This window comes from Rhododendron vialii, chromosome 13a, assembly GCF_030253575.1.
Source record: "Rhododendron vialii isolate Sample 1 chromosome 13a, ASM3025357v1".
Classification (NCBI taxonomy): Eukaryota; Viridiplantae; Streptophyta; class Magnoliopsida; order Ericales; family Ericaceae; genus Rhododendron; species Rhododendron vialii.
The window spans coordinates 24,994,853-25,009,313 of record NC_080569.1 but is presented as its reverse complement, the minus strand read 5'-3'; the positions used below and the strand labels follow the sequence as shown (position 1 = coordinate 25,009,313).

General features: G+C 36.4%; 1 protein-coding gene across 4 annotated transcripts in view; it reads left to right on the top strand.

The window, feature by feature from the left end:
• Positions 1-407: 407 nt before the first annotated feature.
• The window catches only part of LOC131313135 (ankyrin repeat-containing protein At5g02620-like), a 65,301-nt gene continuing 51,247 nt past the window's right edge, over positions 408-14,461 (top strand). Inside the window, exons 1-4 of one of the 4 annotated variants that reach the window (XM_058341268.1) lie at positions 427-1,251; positions 3,454-3,558; positions 5,313-5,421; positions 5,506-6,643. In XM_058341268.1, the coding sequence (XP_058197251.1) occupies positions 667-1,251; positions 3,454-3,558; positions 5,313-5,421; positions 5,506-6,086 (1,380 nt within the window). In that variant the 5' untranslated portion in view covers positions 427-666 and the 3' untranslated portion in view covers positions 6,087-6,643. Of the gene's footprint in view, positions 1,252-3,453; positions 3,559-5,312; positions 6,644-14,461 lie in introns of those variants that run through there. The other 3 variants (XM_058341265.1, XM_058341266.1, XM_058341269.1) reach the window with 3 other exon arrangements.

Here is a 14,461-nt window from a genome sequence, read left to right as displayed (position 1 = left end):
GGTTCATCTCTAGTACGCATTAGCTTTTATTTTTTACGGGTCGAGGACCAGAAGGCAATCATCTACGGGAAGAACTCAATCTCTACTCTGAAACCCCTCAAGGGAACAGATAAGTCCGAGGGTCCGGGCACCTATAGCCACACACACCCATGTGTGCTGATGAAGAAAGCACCTCGAACTCAATTCTCTCTCTTTTTTTTTTTTTTTGGGTGCGCGGTAGGGCTTCCACAACAACCGTAATTAATGCTCAAAAGCAGTTCATAGTGGTGACACATCTTTAAGACTTTGTTGCACAAAAAAGGGATTTCATAATTGAAAAGAGCCTCTTCTTTTTTTGGCCGTTAGCAGGGTTTTACTATGTTATTAGTCCACAGAGAGTTCAAAAGCTGTTTATAATCTTAAACCACAAACAGCCTCTCGCAGGGCTCGAACCATACCTCTACTGAGGGAGGCATACCCACTGAGCTAAGAGCCCATTGGTGAAAAGGGCCTCTTCACATTTTCACAATACGCCCATCCCATATCATCCCATCCTTCTCCATCCATGTTACATACACCACAAACATGCAAAATGCGCCCATAAGTACATGACGAATCTGATTCCGCATTCTTGTCCACTAAAACACACATACCCAAATAACTAGTTAGACTGAAGAGAGCAACCAAATGGAGCACGACCTCTGTGAAGCTGCAATTAAAGGGAGCACCGATTCGCTGCTCGACATAATCAAAAAAGATCCACTGATTCTTCACAAAATTGCAGCCGGATGTTTCAATGGCGCTGCAAGTCCTCTCCATGTGGCTACATTAAGCGAGCAAAAAGACTTTGTGGAAACACTACTGAATCTCAAACCGGAGCTCAAATTGAGACTCACAGAAGTCTTAGATTCGCAACAACGGTCTGCCCTTCACTTGGCATCGGCCATGGGGCACCACCAGATTGTGAAGGTATTAGTGAAGGCCAACCCCAAGATGTGCCTGGTTCGCGATCGAGATGGTAAAAACCCCGTCCATGTGGCCGCCATGGAAGGCAAGACCAGTGTCTTGGAAGAGCTGGTTCGAGCCAGCCCGCAAGCGGCTCGAGTCAGGGTGGATCAAAACGAGACGATCTTGCACTTGTGTGTCAAGCACAAGCAGTTGGAGAGCTTGGAGAAACTGTTGGAGATGATAAAAGTTTGCGATTTTGTCAACGCTAAGGATAGTGATGGAAACACCATTTTACATCTAGCTATTTTGTATGAACACTTCGAGGTATGTCCTTATTCTTTTCACTACATAATTAATGTAATAATGTTCTGTTGCCCACCAAAAGTGGGTGAATATACTCGCTAGAGCTTGGCTGTATACCCTTGTCCAAAAGAAATAAAGAAAAAATCTGTTCAACACCATATCGGTAAATGCTTGATAGAATTAAAAAAACAAAAAAAGTACTTGCTTTGGTTCACAAATATATTTTTGGATCCTCTATGGGATTGATCTGATTTTTCTACAGAATAGCCCAAAAACACAAGTCTTAATCCGGGGATGAGGTCAAGCACCCCGCTTGGCATGAGCGGTGTCGAGCAGCCCATTCAGTTGTTCATCTCGGTAATGGACGGCTTGGATCTTAATCCGAACAACAGACAGTCGTGAATTTTATGCATTTGGATTAGATCTAAGCCGTCTGTGCCGAAATGAGCGGACGAATGGGCCGTTGCCAAGCATCCGTGATTGGCAGCATCTCCCATTTTGACCGAAGTGGTGCCTCCCTATATCCATTAAATATAGTATCGATCAGTGCGAGATGTTCACCCACTTTGTGGTGCATGAACAAAATTACACTCTTTTATTCAATTTTCTAGGTAGTTACAGCTTCAAGAATTTGTAGTAGCGACGCAGCGGAATTGATCAAAAAGAAATTAGTTAGCGTATTAATCCAAATGAGATAGGTATTTATAGTCACGAGCAATTCTTGAATCCCCAATAAGAAGACAAAAGTCTAAAATATTATTGATGAGAAAGTTAATCAAAACATTAGGTTACAACTCTTTTATACGGTGTAACCCCGAAACCCTAATAACCAAAGGAGAAAAATAAAAAGTCTCATAATTTGGGAAAACTCCTAAAATTGAAAACGGGAAAGAAAAATACGACTTTACCAAAAAGAACAAACTAATAAGGAATTATGGTCTAAAAGTTAGTATTAACAAATTAAAAGTTTCCTAAAACTGAAAAAGTATCGAATTGAAGAGCTAAACGAATGAATCGGGCCGAAATCCACCATGCATCATGACCTCTGGGTCGTGAGTATTGACCGGAGTGCAAAAATAAGTCAACTCACCAAGTTTAGGCCTATTCTGAGCTCGCCCGGCCAAATCGGGTAATCTGAAATTAAACATCGTTTGGGCTTCCGAGGCTTCATCCAGTCTAATTGATTATAGAATTGGGCCTCCACGTGTTCTATATCAAGTAGAGTGTTCATAAATTAACTTAATTCTACTAGCTGATGTATTAAGCAATAATATATGTGCAAAACCTCATATATTAGTATAAATAGTAAGACAAAAGAACATTACCTCTATTCTAAAGAAATCAACTATGAGATGAATGAGAACTCAAAAATATACACTATATATTTTCATAAAAACTCAATTTTTTTTGAAAGTTGTCATATCGTGTAGTAGAGAGCGTTCCAAGAGAGGGAGTTAAGTTTAGAGCTAGATGAATATTCTCATATTTTGTGTCAATGTTTAACCTATTAAAATTCTTTTGAAAAAAATTATAGCGAGTATATGTTGGGGCCAACCTTTTGTAAATATGTTATTTGTTAAGATAACATGATGATATTTTTTATTGTATTAATTCTTAAATTCAAAGGAATATTATTCAAGTTAATAGAGTTTTGCGATATAGTTGAATATTCTCATATTATTCAAAGTAATTCTGTAAGCTAACTAGAAAGAAAAGAGTAGCTATTGTTACAAATGCGAAAATAATATATTTAGACCATCGACAATAGAGATGGAGAGATAACGCAAAGCATAATACTTAAACCAATAAATTCTTCTTGTTTTCTCTTTATTTCTTTAATTTTTATTAAGATTGCGAGCTTATTTGAGGTATGTTAGGTGTTCAAATATGAATTACCTAAATTGATGGATTGTAATTGGATTGTGATTGAGTATTTAATTGATTGAGTTAAGTGTTTAATTATTTTTGAGTTAGATGTTCAAGATTGGGTTAGAATTGAGTGTTCATTAATGTTTGAGTTGGGTGTTCAAATAAATGCTAATCCATAATTTTTACATATTTTTTTAGCAAAAAAAAAAAGGTTCTTGGGTGTTCATGTGACCATTGAAAATCAATGTATAGCCGCATCTGTTTCTAGGTTATTTCTTGATAGAAAATCATCACTGAAAAGCATATTCTTTGGTTTCTTGTATCTAACCATGAGATGCAATGTAAATATTTCAGATCGCACGTCACATCCTTGGGATGGAAACAGTAGAAGGGAAGGAAACAAAAGATGGGAATGCGACAAATGGATGTGGTACTACAACAGAAAAGTCATTGCAAAAGGTATTCGCTACTCGCTAGGAAAAAATATATTTTCTCACCTATTCTAAAACAATTGGCGAGGAATTTTTTATCGCTATATTTTTTCCTCAATAAACTAACACTATGTTTACAAAATAGGTGAAGAATTTTTTCGTCGCAATTATAATTTAGGAGAGGAAATACGCTAAAACTCTTGAAACTAAAAACAACACATCCAAATTCTCAGCTTCTTTGCTACCCCGCTAGAATTCAATTCGGTGACCTTATTTGTAGCAGCATTCGCTTCATCGACCACAACAACTTTCTTTCCAGCGGAAAGCTTTACAATTTTTTATATATAAACCTTTTGCACTTCTTTTGATCACCTCTTTAGTTTGTTTCATTAAATCTTTCTATCTAATTTTAGTCCCTTTGTAGTGTTTCTTTAAATTTGTTTCTTAAATCTTTAATAATATTACTCGCTTTTAATGAATTTAATTATTTTCATAATTTGATATTTTCTTATATACCTTTTATAAGTCTTCATACCTTTCTAAATTTGTTTATTTTATAATTAATTGTAATTCTCTATACGTTTAGTAACCTTTTTTAGTAACTAATTAAATAAGTTTGAGCACTTTAATTTTTTGCAAATATGTCATTTTTTTTATGGGTGAATCTATTCCTACTACGTATGTGCATCCATAAAAATATTAAGTCAACTAGATTTGACAATAATAATTTGTTATGTTTCTCTTTAAATGCACTTAACTTTACATACTTTGGAAATAAATTTGTGACGATCTAACTTTTGAGATATTTTTAATTCATTTTTTACAGTAATTATTAACTTTATCTTTGTTTAGCTTTTCATTATTTTTTTTAATTAATAATCAGTTATCTCTATGAAATAAATCCATATGTCCCATTCCTTTTTCGAAATGCATATCATTCAACCCGCAAACTTATGATCCATATGCCCGGTCCATTTTTGGGTTCATAACTATGAGATAAACTTTTTTTAGCATGTCATTAAAATGTTTTTATTCAAACAATAAACTTTATGACAATTTGAACAAACTGACATTGTTAATAATTAATTTCAATTGGAAAAAACTGAATGCGTAGAATTAGTGAGAAACATATTTTTTATTGCTAATTAGAATAAGAAAAGTGATCATGAGGTTTTATCAATGCGATTGGTGAGGAAACTATTTTTCTCCGTTTATCACTTTTTTATTTTTATAAATTTGATAATGGTATTGAATTATGTAGTCAATTATGTCTTACCATCGTGATATTACAAATACATATGAACATAATTAATAATGACTTATATATTAAAAAAATTAATGAGTTCAGAAAAAGGTGATGAAATATTTCCTCGCCAAAAGGTTACATTTGGCGAGGAAATCTGTTTTACCTCTCTAGAAAAGGCGACGAAATTGAATTTTCTCGGGGATAATGTACTTTTAGCAACGAAATTGGATTGTTATTGAGTGTTCAATTGTTTGAGTTAGGTGTTCAATTATTTTTGGGTTAGATGTTCAAGACTGAGTTAGAATTGGGTGTTCATTAATATTTGAGTTGGTTGTTCAAAGAAAAGTTAATCCATAATTTTTACATGTATTCTAAGAAAAAAAAAAAAAAAAAGTTATTGGGCGTTCATGTGACCATTGAACAATAAATTCATAGCCGCCTCAGTTTCTAGGTTTTTTTCTTGGTAGAAAATCATCACTGAAAAACATATTTTTTGATTTCTCATCTCACCATAAGATGCAATGGAAATATTTTAGATCGCGAATCTGCTAGGGAAGGGAACAAACGAAGAAAAGGAAACAATAGATGTGAATGCGACAAATGCAAGTGGACACACAGCAATGGACATTTTGTTCCTTGGACCAGGTAACAAAGAAGAGAGTGATCGTGTGATTCGTGTCCACGACTTACTTCTAAAAGCCAATGCTAAACAGGCGAAAGATCTCGTAGGCGGAGATTGGCTTACGAATAAAAGGGAGTCCTTAATGGTTGTGGCATCACTTATTGCGACAATGGCATTCCAAGCTGGGGTGAGTCCTCCTGGAGGCGTCTGGCAAGAGAACTCCCCTACTCCTGGGGTGAACTCCAATGAGACCTCCATTAAGAATGAGACCATTGTTTACCGAGCTGGAGAAGCTGTAATGGCTTATAATTATCAAGGTTCTTATCCGTACTTCCTCCGCTTTAACACAATAGGATTCGTTGCATCATTGAGTACAATTTTGTTGCTCATGAGCGGATTAAAATTCAGGAACAAGGCTATGATGTGGATCCTTATAGTGACAATGTGGTTGGCAATCACATCAATGGCAATTACATATGCGTTCTCCAACGTTGTGGTTACTCCTAAAAAGGACAGACCATCACTCAGTAATACCATTACAATTGGAGTTATAGTGTGGTCCAGTGTGATGGCTCTTCTTCTGGTGAAACACACATTCGGGTTGGTGGCATTTTTCGCGACAGAGAGAAGCAGAAAAATGAAGGCAAATAAAAGGATTAAATTTGAGGCGCGTGGTGGCAAAGTTTGAGGAGCGAATCCTCCCCTTCCCCTCAGGTCTTAGACGATAATATATATAGGATTGAATATAAGGCTTTCCAATGTTGGAACTTTTGTTCCTGCTCTGAACTACTGTGGGGAAGGACAATAATCCTCCGATACCTACAAAAACGATCGGAATTCCATTTCCTACAAAAACGATCGGCAGGGGTTTCTTTTTCTTTTTCTTTTTTTCTCGGTAATGATGTGGGCAGTTTCGGTAATGATGTGGGCAGGTGGCTGATGAAGATGATTTCGCAGAGGATGATGATGTCTTCGCGAGGATGGTGACTCTTGTTTCTCTCGGTCTTCGGGTTTGTTCTCTCGGTTTGTTTGTCTCTGTTGGCTTTTGCTTGTTTCGGTGTTGCCTATCACTAGATTGTTTTGTTCGGTTTTTGGTGTTTGTTTGTGGTGATTTGGTCGGCATCTTGCCATTTTTTTTGTTTTGGTTCTCGGGTGGCGTATGCCGGTGTGCCCGTAATCCTTTTAATGTTTGTAATCATGAACAAAGATTAATAAAAATATGTTTGGCCTATCGGGAAAAAAAAAGTATGGACAGGTAACAGGTTGCTCATGATGAACTGAAATAAAGAACCACATATTATGTTCTTGTAATCGAAGTAGTGTTTGTAACTTTGGATCAAGGCATTTGTGGATGGAAAAGATAAATTTAGGAGATTTCCCTCCACAACTTTTTCTTTTTACTTGACAAGATGAATGTTTCGATTTAGTTAGTTAATTTTGTATATTTTCGTCGTTTCTGTTCTTTAATGCTTTTCTAATTATAGCATTTGTTTGTTCTTTATCATTTTTCTTGTACGGAGAGGCTGATCTTTTTGATTTATCAAGAGAAACAGGGTAAGTTCTTGAGCTTTCGCAGACTCCAAAAATTCGTGCTATCATTTGGTTGACAAACCACACATTTTTGTACATCCCACTTATGGTCTGTTTAGGTAATTTTCTTTCTACGTACTTTTAAACAAAACTACATTTCTTTCCACGTAATTTTAGGGACTGCGTGGATTTCTTGCCCACACAATTACGGTATGTTATGGGTAATGTTCTTATTGATTCAGTTTTGAAATTTTGGGGCTTATATGAGTTTGAGTTGCTGCATTCAATTTCTCTAAATCTCTATCCCCTACTACTATTGAAAGTGATGGATGCAATAAATTTATCATGTTTCATCCCATTGGTTTCAATACTATTACGGTTAGTTATTTCTAGCGGTTGTTTTGATAACATAATCGTATGTCTTGCAATTAATGGTTCCATAATTATGTTTGCAACCTGTTGATGCGTAATTAGTTCTTTTTTTATTTTGAGTAGTTTGTTGTAGTGGTAAGCTCGATAAAAATTATCAAGTTTGTGTGTAACCAAGGGTAGGGAGCGTGGTTTGGAGGGTTGACCTAGGAGCATCTCTAACAGCCTAAGCTAGGGCTGGCCACAGTCGGATTTTTTCCGGGTTGGGTTTGTCGGGTTCGGTCCGGTTGGCAGATTGGGCCATTTCTCTTTTGGGTTAGATTTAATTTCTGGGTCGTTTCTTTTCACTTCTTTAATTATTTTGGGCTGTTAGCCTGTAAACTTTTAAACTGGATTTAATTTTTGGGCATATCCACCTTTGAGCTTCGAGCTTCCACCAGCCACCGGGCCATATAAAACAAGCTTTCATAATTATTTTGTGCCCATTTCCAATTTTCCAGCAACCAATCGTAAATCGAAAAAACATTTCCAACAAGCAAAAAACATCGAAAAAAACAAATAACGTTTCCCCTGTTTTCAAGAGAGCAACCTCTCTCCTCCCCTGTTTTCCAGATTACAAATCACCACAACTACCAAATTGAAACCAGTAACACATTTCCAAATCACGACTACCCGATTAGTACAAGTTTAGAACTGGTACCAAGGTCCAAAGCCCCATCACTTAATCCCTAGGAACTTGCATCAGCTTGTAAAAGTACTTAATTGCATCAGATTATAAGAGAGAGTTCTGAAAACGAAAGGAAAAAAAACTAAATTCAATACAATGTAAATAGTTGGCAATGCTAAATAAATACTAGATGCAACAGACTTGGCATAGACTTGCTACATTTGAGGGTTGGAATTTGCTAGGTTTAGTGACTTACTATAGCAGTAGTCAGCGCGCGCTCACTCTCTCTCTGTGGGTTTAGGGACGGAGCCAGGATTCGAACGCGGGGGTGGCACCATTCAATGAAAACATAGCTAGATGTTCTACGAAAAAATATGAACAAAAAATTAAGTATAGTAGGGTCATATAATAAGTTCTGTCATGGACCCTTTTAAAAAAAATTACTAAAGGCTTGCTTCAACTCTCTAATGATATGCAAATTATGCAAATGCAAGATATTACGATACTAACTTTCCTTGATCCGAAGAGACCATTCTCTAAATTGCAATTTTTATAGTATTTTTACAAAGTATTTTTTTCCATATACTCATTAATACCTAGTCGTATAGTCTACCACGTTAGTCTATAAAAAAAATATGTGTTCACATGAGTCAAGTAAAAGTTTTATATCTAAATGGGTAAGGTTCCTTTGAAATTACTAGAAAAAATTACAAATCTTTTTGGAATTTAGGCCATAACTCAAATAGTAGTAGAATCCAATAGCTAGGATTTAATTAAAAACATGAATTAAAAAAGTGGAGCCATTCGAACCAACTGTCAAGCTTCAATTTAAGACAGTTTACCGCTTTGCCAAAGCATTATCTTGTGCAAACTGTTATGCATATATATTATTTAATCTTGTTATGTGTAATATATATATATATATATATTGGGAGGATTTTCGAAATGGGGGTGGCACGTGCCACCTCGCCCCCCATGCTACCTCCGCCCCTGTCTGGGTTCCATCACAATTGGGCAGACACGAAGTGAGTACAAACACAAAGTAGGTTAGGATCAAAGAGAGAACACAAGACACAGGATATTATTATGAAACTGACTGACTTGATTACTAGCTTGATTTTTACAACAGGGAGAACCCTCCTTTTATAGGCGTAAGTAGGGGATGCTTGCATCATTACACAGAACACTAATAATACTACTTTACTGTTCATAGCTGCACCTATTACTTCATGTCAATAGCACGACACTTTTCCTCTGCTAGCATTTACTACACATAAACTTTACTATTCATGCATAGCATTTACTATCCATAAAGAACTACATCATACCTGCTATGCAGACTTTTCTACTACTGCTTTACAGAACACACTAACAGTAAACACCAATTATACTTCTTATAACAGTACACAACAGTAAACACCAATAATATTACCCTCTCCTAGAAATGGAAAGGGGGCATCATACAAAAGAGACAACTGGCCTAAACACTGGGATGTTATTCGGGATTATCTGAACCACTGCTTCCAGAATAGTCTTCAGTTCTGTCGGTCAAGTAATATTGTTCCAAAAGATAGCAGATATTTTGGCGCCATTCTTCCGGATAAGTATCATTGAATTTTCAGTTTGCAGATTCATAATAGAGGAGAGATGAGAGAACTTCTGCAGGTCTCAATCCATTAAATGAACACAGTGTTTGAGTCATGACAAGATAATTTCCACTATCATTCTGGATGCTCTGAGACTCTGGATATGCAGAGAGAAATATAGTGTGATACTCCTTCTGCCAAGTGATAGAACTATCTGGATTGGGATGACTCATGTTGTTGCGACTTGTCCAAAAAGCAAATTGGAGATCTCCGCCGGCACTGTTGGGGATTTGTCTGATCTTCTATTGCCAGAAAGATATGCTTCCGAAGAGCAAGAGAAATTTTAAAAAGAAATCTTCTGGAGGATGGATTTGATTGAACGCCGCATGTGCCAGATACACTAATACTGCTGATTTATTAAAACAGACACTTATAGTATACACATCGACTAAATACCATAAGAGGAGGTATGCTTCTTTTTTGAAATAAAAGACATTATGGTAAGATACTTCAAACTGGGCGAGGAAGGGATAAACAAGATGGAAAAATAAACATTTTATGGGACCTTCATCAAGACCATACTTGAAAATACACAGATGTTAAAGATTTTAACACATTTGGACACACCTGGACAGGAAGATTAACTGGGTGAAAATAGGAAATTATTGGAAACAACCAGGAACAAAAGGATATGGTTTTGTTTTTGAAAACTGATTGATTTCTTTTTGAGCCTTGACAGAAAATCAAGAAGGACATTTGTTTTTCCTTTTATGTATACAGCATCAAAACTCCAATTGGAAAATCAATTTGCCCATCTGAGCAACTGTGCATTTGGAAGGTGCTGCTTTTTGAACTTGAGCATATTGGAAAAACTCATCATATCAGTCTCAATTAGAAAATGATGAACAATTAGATGAAATTTAAATTTCTCAATGCTCCTTTTAATTGCCAGAATTTCTTTGTAAATAGAGTGGTAATGAAGCTCTGCTGGAGAGAATGCACCACTTTTATATCTACAAATTCTGCGCTTTTGTTCTGAATTTTCTTCCAAAAGAACTGCTCCCCAATATAGATCAGAGGCATCTATCTGAAGGACTCTCTTCCCATCTGAAGGTATGGTTAATGGAGGAAGAGTTTTGGCTATGGCTTTGAAGTCTTTTACAGCTTTGGTACAAAAGGCTGACCAAGAAGGAGGAATTTTCTTTAGTAAAGCTGAGAGATGAGTACGGTATTTAGGAATGAAATCAGCCATATAGTTAACAATTCCAAGGAACTGTTGAACTTGTTTGACTGTAAGATTTTCATCTGAAAAATGGTTAAGTTGGGAGGCTATATGAGGTTGGAGGGCATATTAACCTTTAGAGATATGTATCCCTAAAAAATCAATTTCTGGTTGAGCAAGAAGCATTTTTTTCTTTGAGAGCATGATACCATGGGTTTGGACCAGGGAATGAAAAATTGTAGTAAGACAACATGAGATTCAATATTTGGAGAAAAGAGTAGGATGTCATCAATGTAGACAAGGACTTAGGATAGAATGGGAGCAAATACTCGAATCATGGCCTTTTGAAACAAAGATGGGGCTGTTTTTAATCCAAAAGGCATGACTGACCACTGGAAGTGGTGATCTGGAATGCAAAAATCAGTTTTAGGACGATCATCAGGATGAATGCCCAGCTGCCAAAAACCTGCTTTCAAGTCAAATTTTGATAAAATTTGAGCTTTAGGCAAGTTTGCAAAAAGAACATTTCTCCGAGGAAGAAGAAATTTGTTATCCTGTAAAAAATGATTCAGAGATTGGTAGTTGATAACCAGACGAAACTTTCTTCTTATCTTTTCGGTCCTTTTGTTCACATAAAATGCTTCACATGCCCACTGAAAGGTTATCTGCTCGATCAAACCTTCTGACTGGAGTTGCTGGAGCTTTTGAAAAGCAAGCTGGTAATGTTCCGGGTTCATTCCATGATGGGTGGCTTTGGTGGGATTGATGTCTTCATTTTTCTTAAAGGGAAGAGAAATAAAGAAATTTGGATTTTTTCAGAGTGGATTGGAGCATTTGGTGAGGAACTGAGATTGAGATTTAGTACAAGAAATTTGGATTATGGCTTCTTCGATGGAAGAGAAATTTTCTATGGAAAAGAGATTTGGTTGGGTGGTTCAGGGTAACAGATAGTTTTTGTATTTCAAACCTTTTTGGAGTCAGGAGATTTTTCTGAGATTTTGGAGGGTATCAAAGCCTAACAATAAATCTTTTCCTGGGAGATCAGAATCATAGACTTTGTGTTTTATGATGTATCCTGGGAAAAGTTGAATGGTCATAGGCTTACTAATCAAAGTGATGACAAAAGTTTCTCTATTGGCTGTTGTAAAGGGTCTAAAACACGATTGCCAATAGGACCTGGGGAGGATTGTTGGGTTGAGAATGGAGGCTGTTGCACCAATATCAAAGAAAGCGATAACTGGTATGGGTTTCTCATATTTTTCAAGCAGGATTTTGACATTGGCTAAAGGTTGAGCCAGCATGAAGTTGAAGAACCCAATTGTTTGGATTTCATAAGAGAATGAGTCAGAATCATCAGAAGAGTCATCTGATTCTGATGAATCATCTGAATCAGAAAAGATAAATGCAAAAACTGCTTCAGCCGTTACTTCATCATCAATAGAAAATAGAGGTTCGACATCAGCATCCTCAAGATCATCATCAATGAGAGCCAAAGAGCTCACCATCTTGTCTCTTACTGCTTTATTTGGACACTGTTTGGCATAGTGCCATTTCTTTCTACATATGTAGCAGCGATCAGACTTTCGCAGCCCTCTAAATTTTTTCTTCTTGAAAAATTTCCATTTTTTTCGACGTGAGAACTTGCCAGATTTTGAAAACTTTGAAAACTTGCCAGGAGACTAGAACTTTCATTTCTGAAAGTGTTTGGACTTTCAATATGAAGGACGGCGAGTGTACTTCTTGTCTTTGCACTTTATAGATAGGTCTGGTCGGTCACACACTTTTCTAAAAAGTTTTCCTTGTTCTTCAAGAGTTTTGAGGAATTTCTGGTGATTACATAGTTTTTTCAAGGCAATCAAAGAATGCTGGTAAATATCGCCAAAAGATGTTGCATTCAGCGTCAATCATTTTGTTTGAAGTAACCTTGTTGTCTCATTTCCCAATGATTCACGAAGGGAATTGAGAAAGACTTATTTGAGGTTGACATCATCCATACCGTTGAAAAGTTAAAATCTTTGAGACATACGGTCATAATGAGTCTCTAGATCTTTTCTTTTGAATGAAGAGCATTTCATGCTGATATATTCTTCTTGAACAAACTATTTTGTGTTGTTATGGTCTCCAAAAAATTTAGTATGTAGGACTGAGATGAATTGATCAAGGGTTGGCAATTGTTTAAGCTGTAGTTGTCGATATTCACCAAGAGCCAAGTACCATTGACAAAGACGGCCAAGGAACTTTGCTGTACACTTAGTAATGACAATACTCAGTGTAGCATTTGGGGAAAACATAGTAACAGTGCATCAAGTATGAATCTCATAAACCTTATCCAGCCATTTTGATGGAGAAATGTTATCAAAAGAGAAATCTTGGGTATGAATGTTGGAATGTGAGAATGAATCAAAGGTTGGGATTTCTGGAGGTGTATCAAACTCAGAACCTTCTTTAATAATAGGATCTTCAGCATATTCTTTAGAAAGATCTGGGTTCATCATGAAAATATGAGAAATTGGAATAGAGTGAGTAGATTCAGAATCCGAATCAAACTCAATGGTTGGTTCAGGTGAGGAGGTTTCTGGTATAGTGGCTAAGGTATATAGGAGGGTGGATATTGAATTTTTGGAAGGGTTAGAAGTTGACTGAACCATTAACTACAGTGATTTTGAATTTGGATCAGCTGGTTTAAAAGGAGTTGAGATAGTAGGAATATATATAAAGGTAGAGGTAGTTGGTGAAGACGGAACTGTTGGAGGTTAGATAAGCTTTATCTGGGGCCTTGAAAAAGAAAATTTTGGTGGAGATGGTATTTTTGGTGGAGGAAGGAAAGTTATGAGCTTTCAAAGATGGAGCTTGACTCACCAAATTCTGAGGTGGGGTATAGAGGTAAGGGTTGAGACATTTGAGGATACCCAAACAAACTTTGTTGAGAGGAATATATGAACATGTCAAAAGAGCTTTTTTGCTGAGAATACTGCTAAGCTTGAAGTGAATGAAGCTGATTCTTTAAATGCTTCATTTCAGCATCTTTTTGAGAAAAAGCTGTTAAAAATGCTTGGTTGGCATATGCTATATGGAGAAGTTCCTGGTGAATATTTTGAATTTTCTGCTGCAAATCTCTTATAAGAAGTTCTAAAGATGATAACTTCTTATGGATAACATTCTCCAAATTTTGCTGAGAGTTAGCAATTCTCTGAAGAATTTTGTTTTGAGCCAAAGAATTTGCTGACTGTCAATTTATTGCTGCTTCTGCTGTCGACACTGCTTTGGTATTACCATCAGGGAGAATGGTAATAGGGTTTGGAATTTTATGCCGGTGAGTCGTTTTTTCTTGAGAATTATAAAATTCCAAAGGAGTGAAATCTGCTTCAGTCCAGGAAGAAGATGAGATGAACATAAAACACCCACTTGGTTGACTCGAATGACCATCATCAGATGGAGGTTGAAGAGGAGGTGGAGATTTACAAGGAGTGGGAGGTGACGGAGGACATATGGGGCATGGTTCTTCAAAGTTTTCTTCATCTTCTAGAAGACTGTCTTCTAGATACTCATCACAATCATAGACATCAAAATAACAATGACTTGTTTCTGAATTTTTGAAATAGAAGACTGGAAGGCCATTAGGTTGAAAATATTTGATTGGAGGGCCAAGTCGAGAACCGCCTACAAACATGTCAATTCTTGAGAGAAAA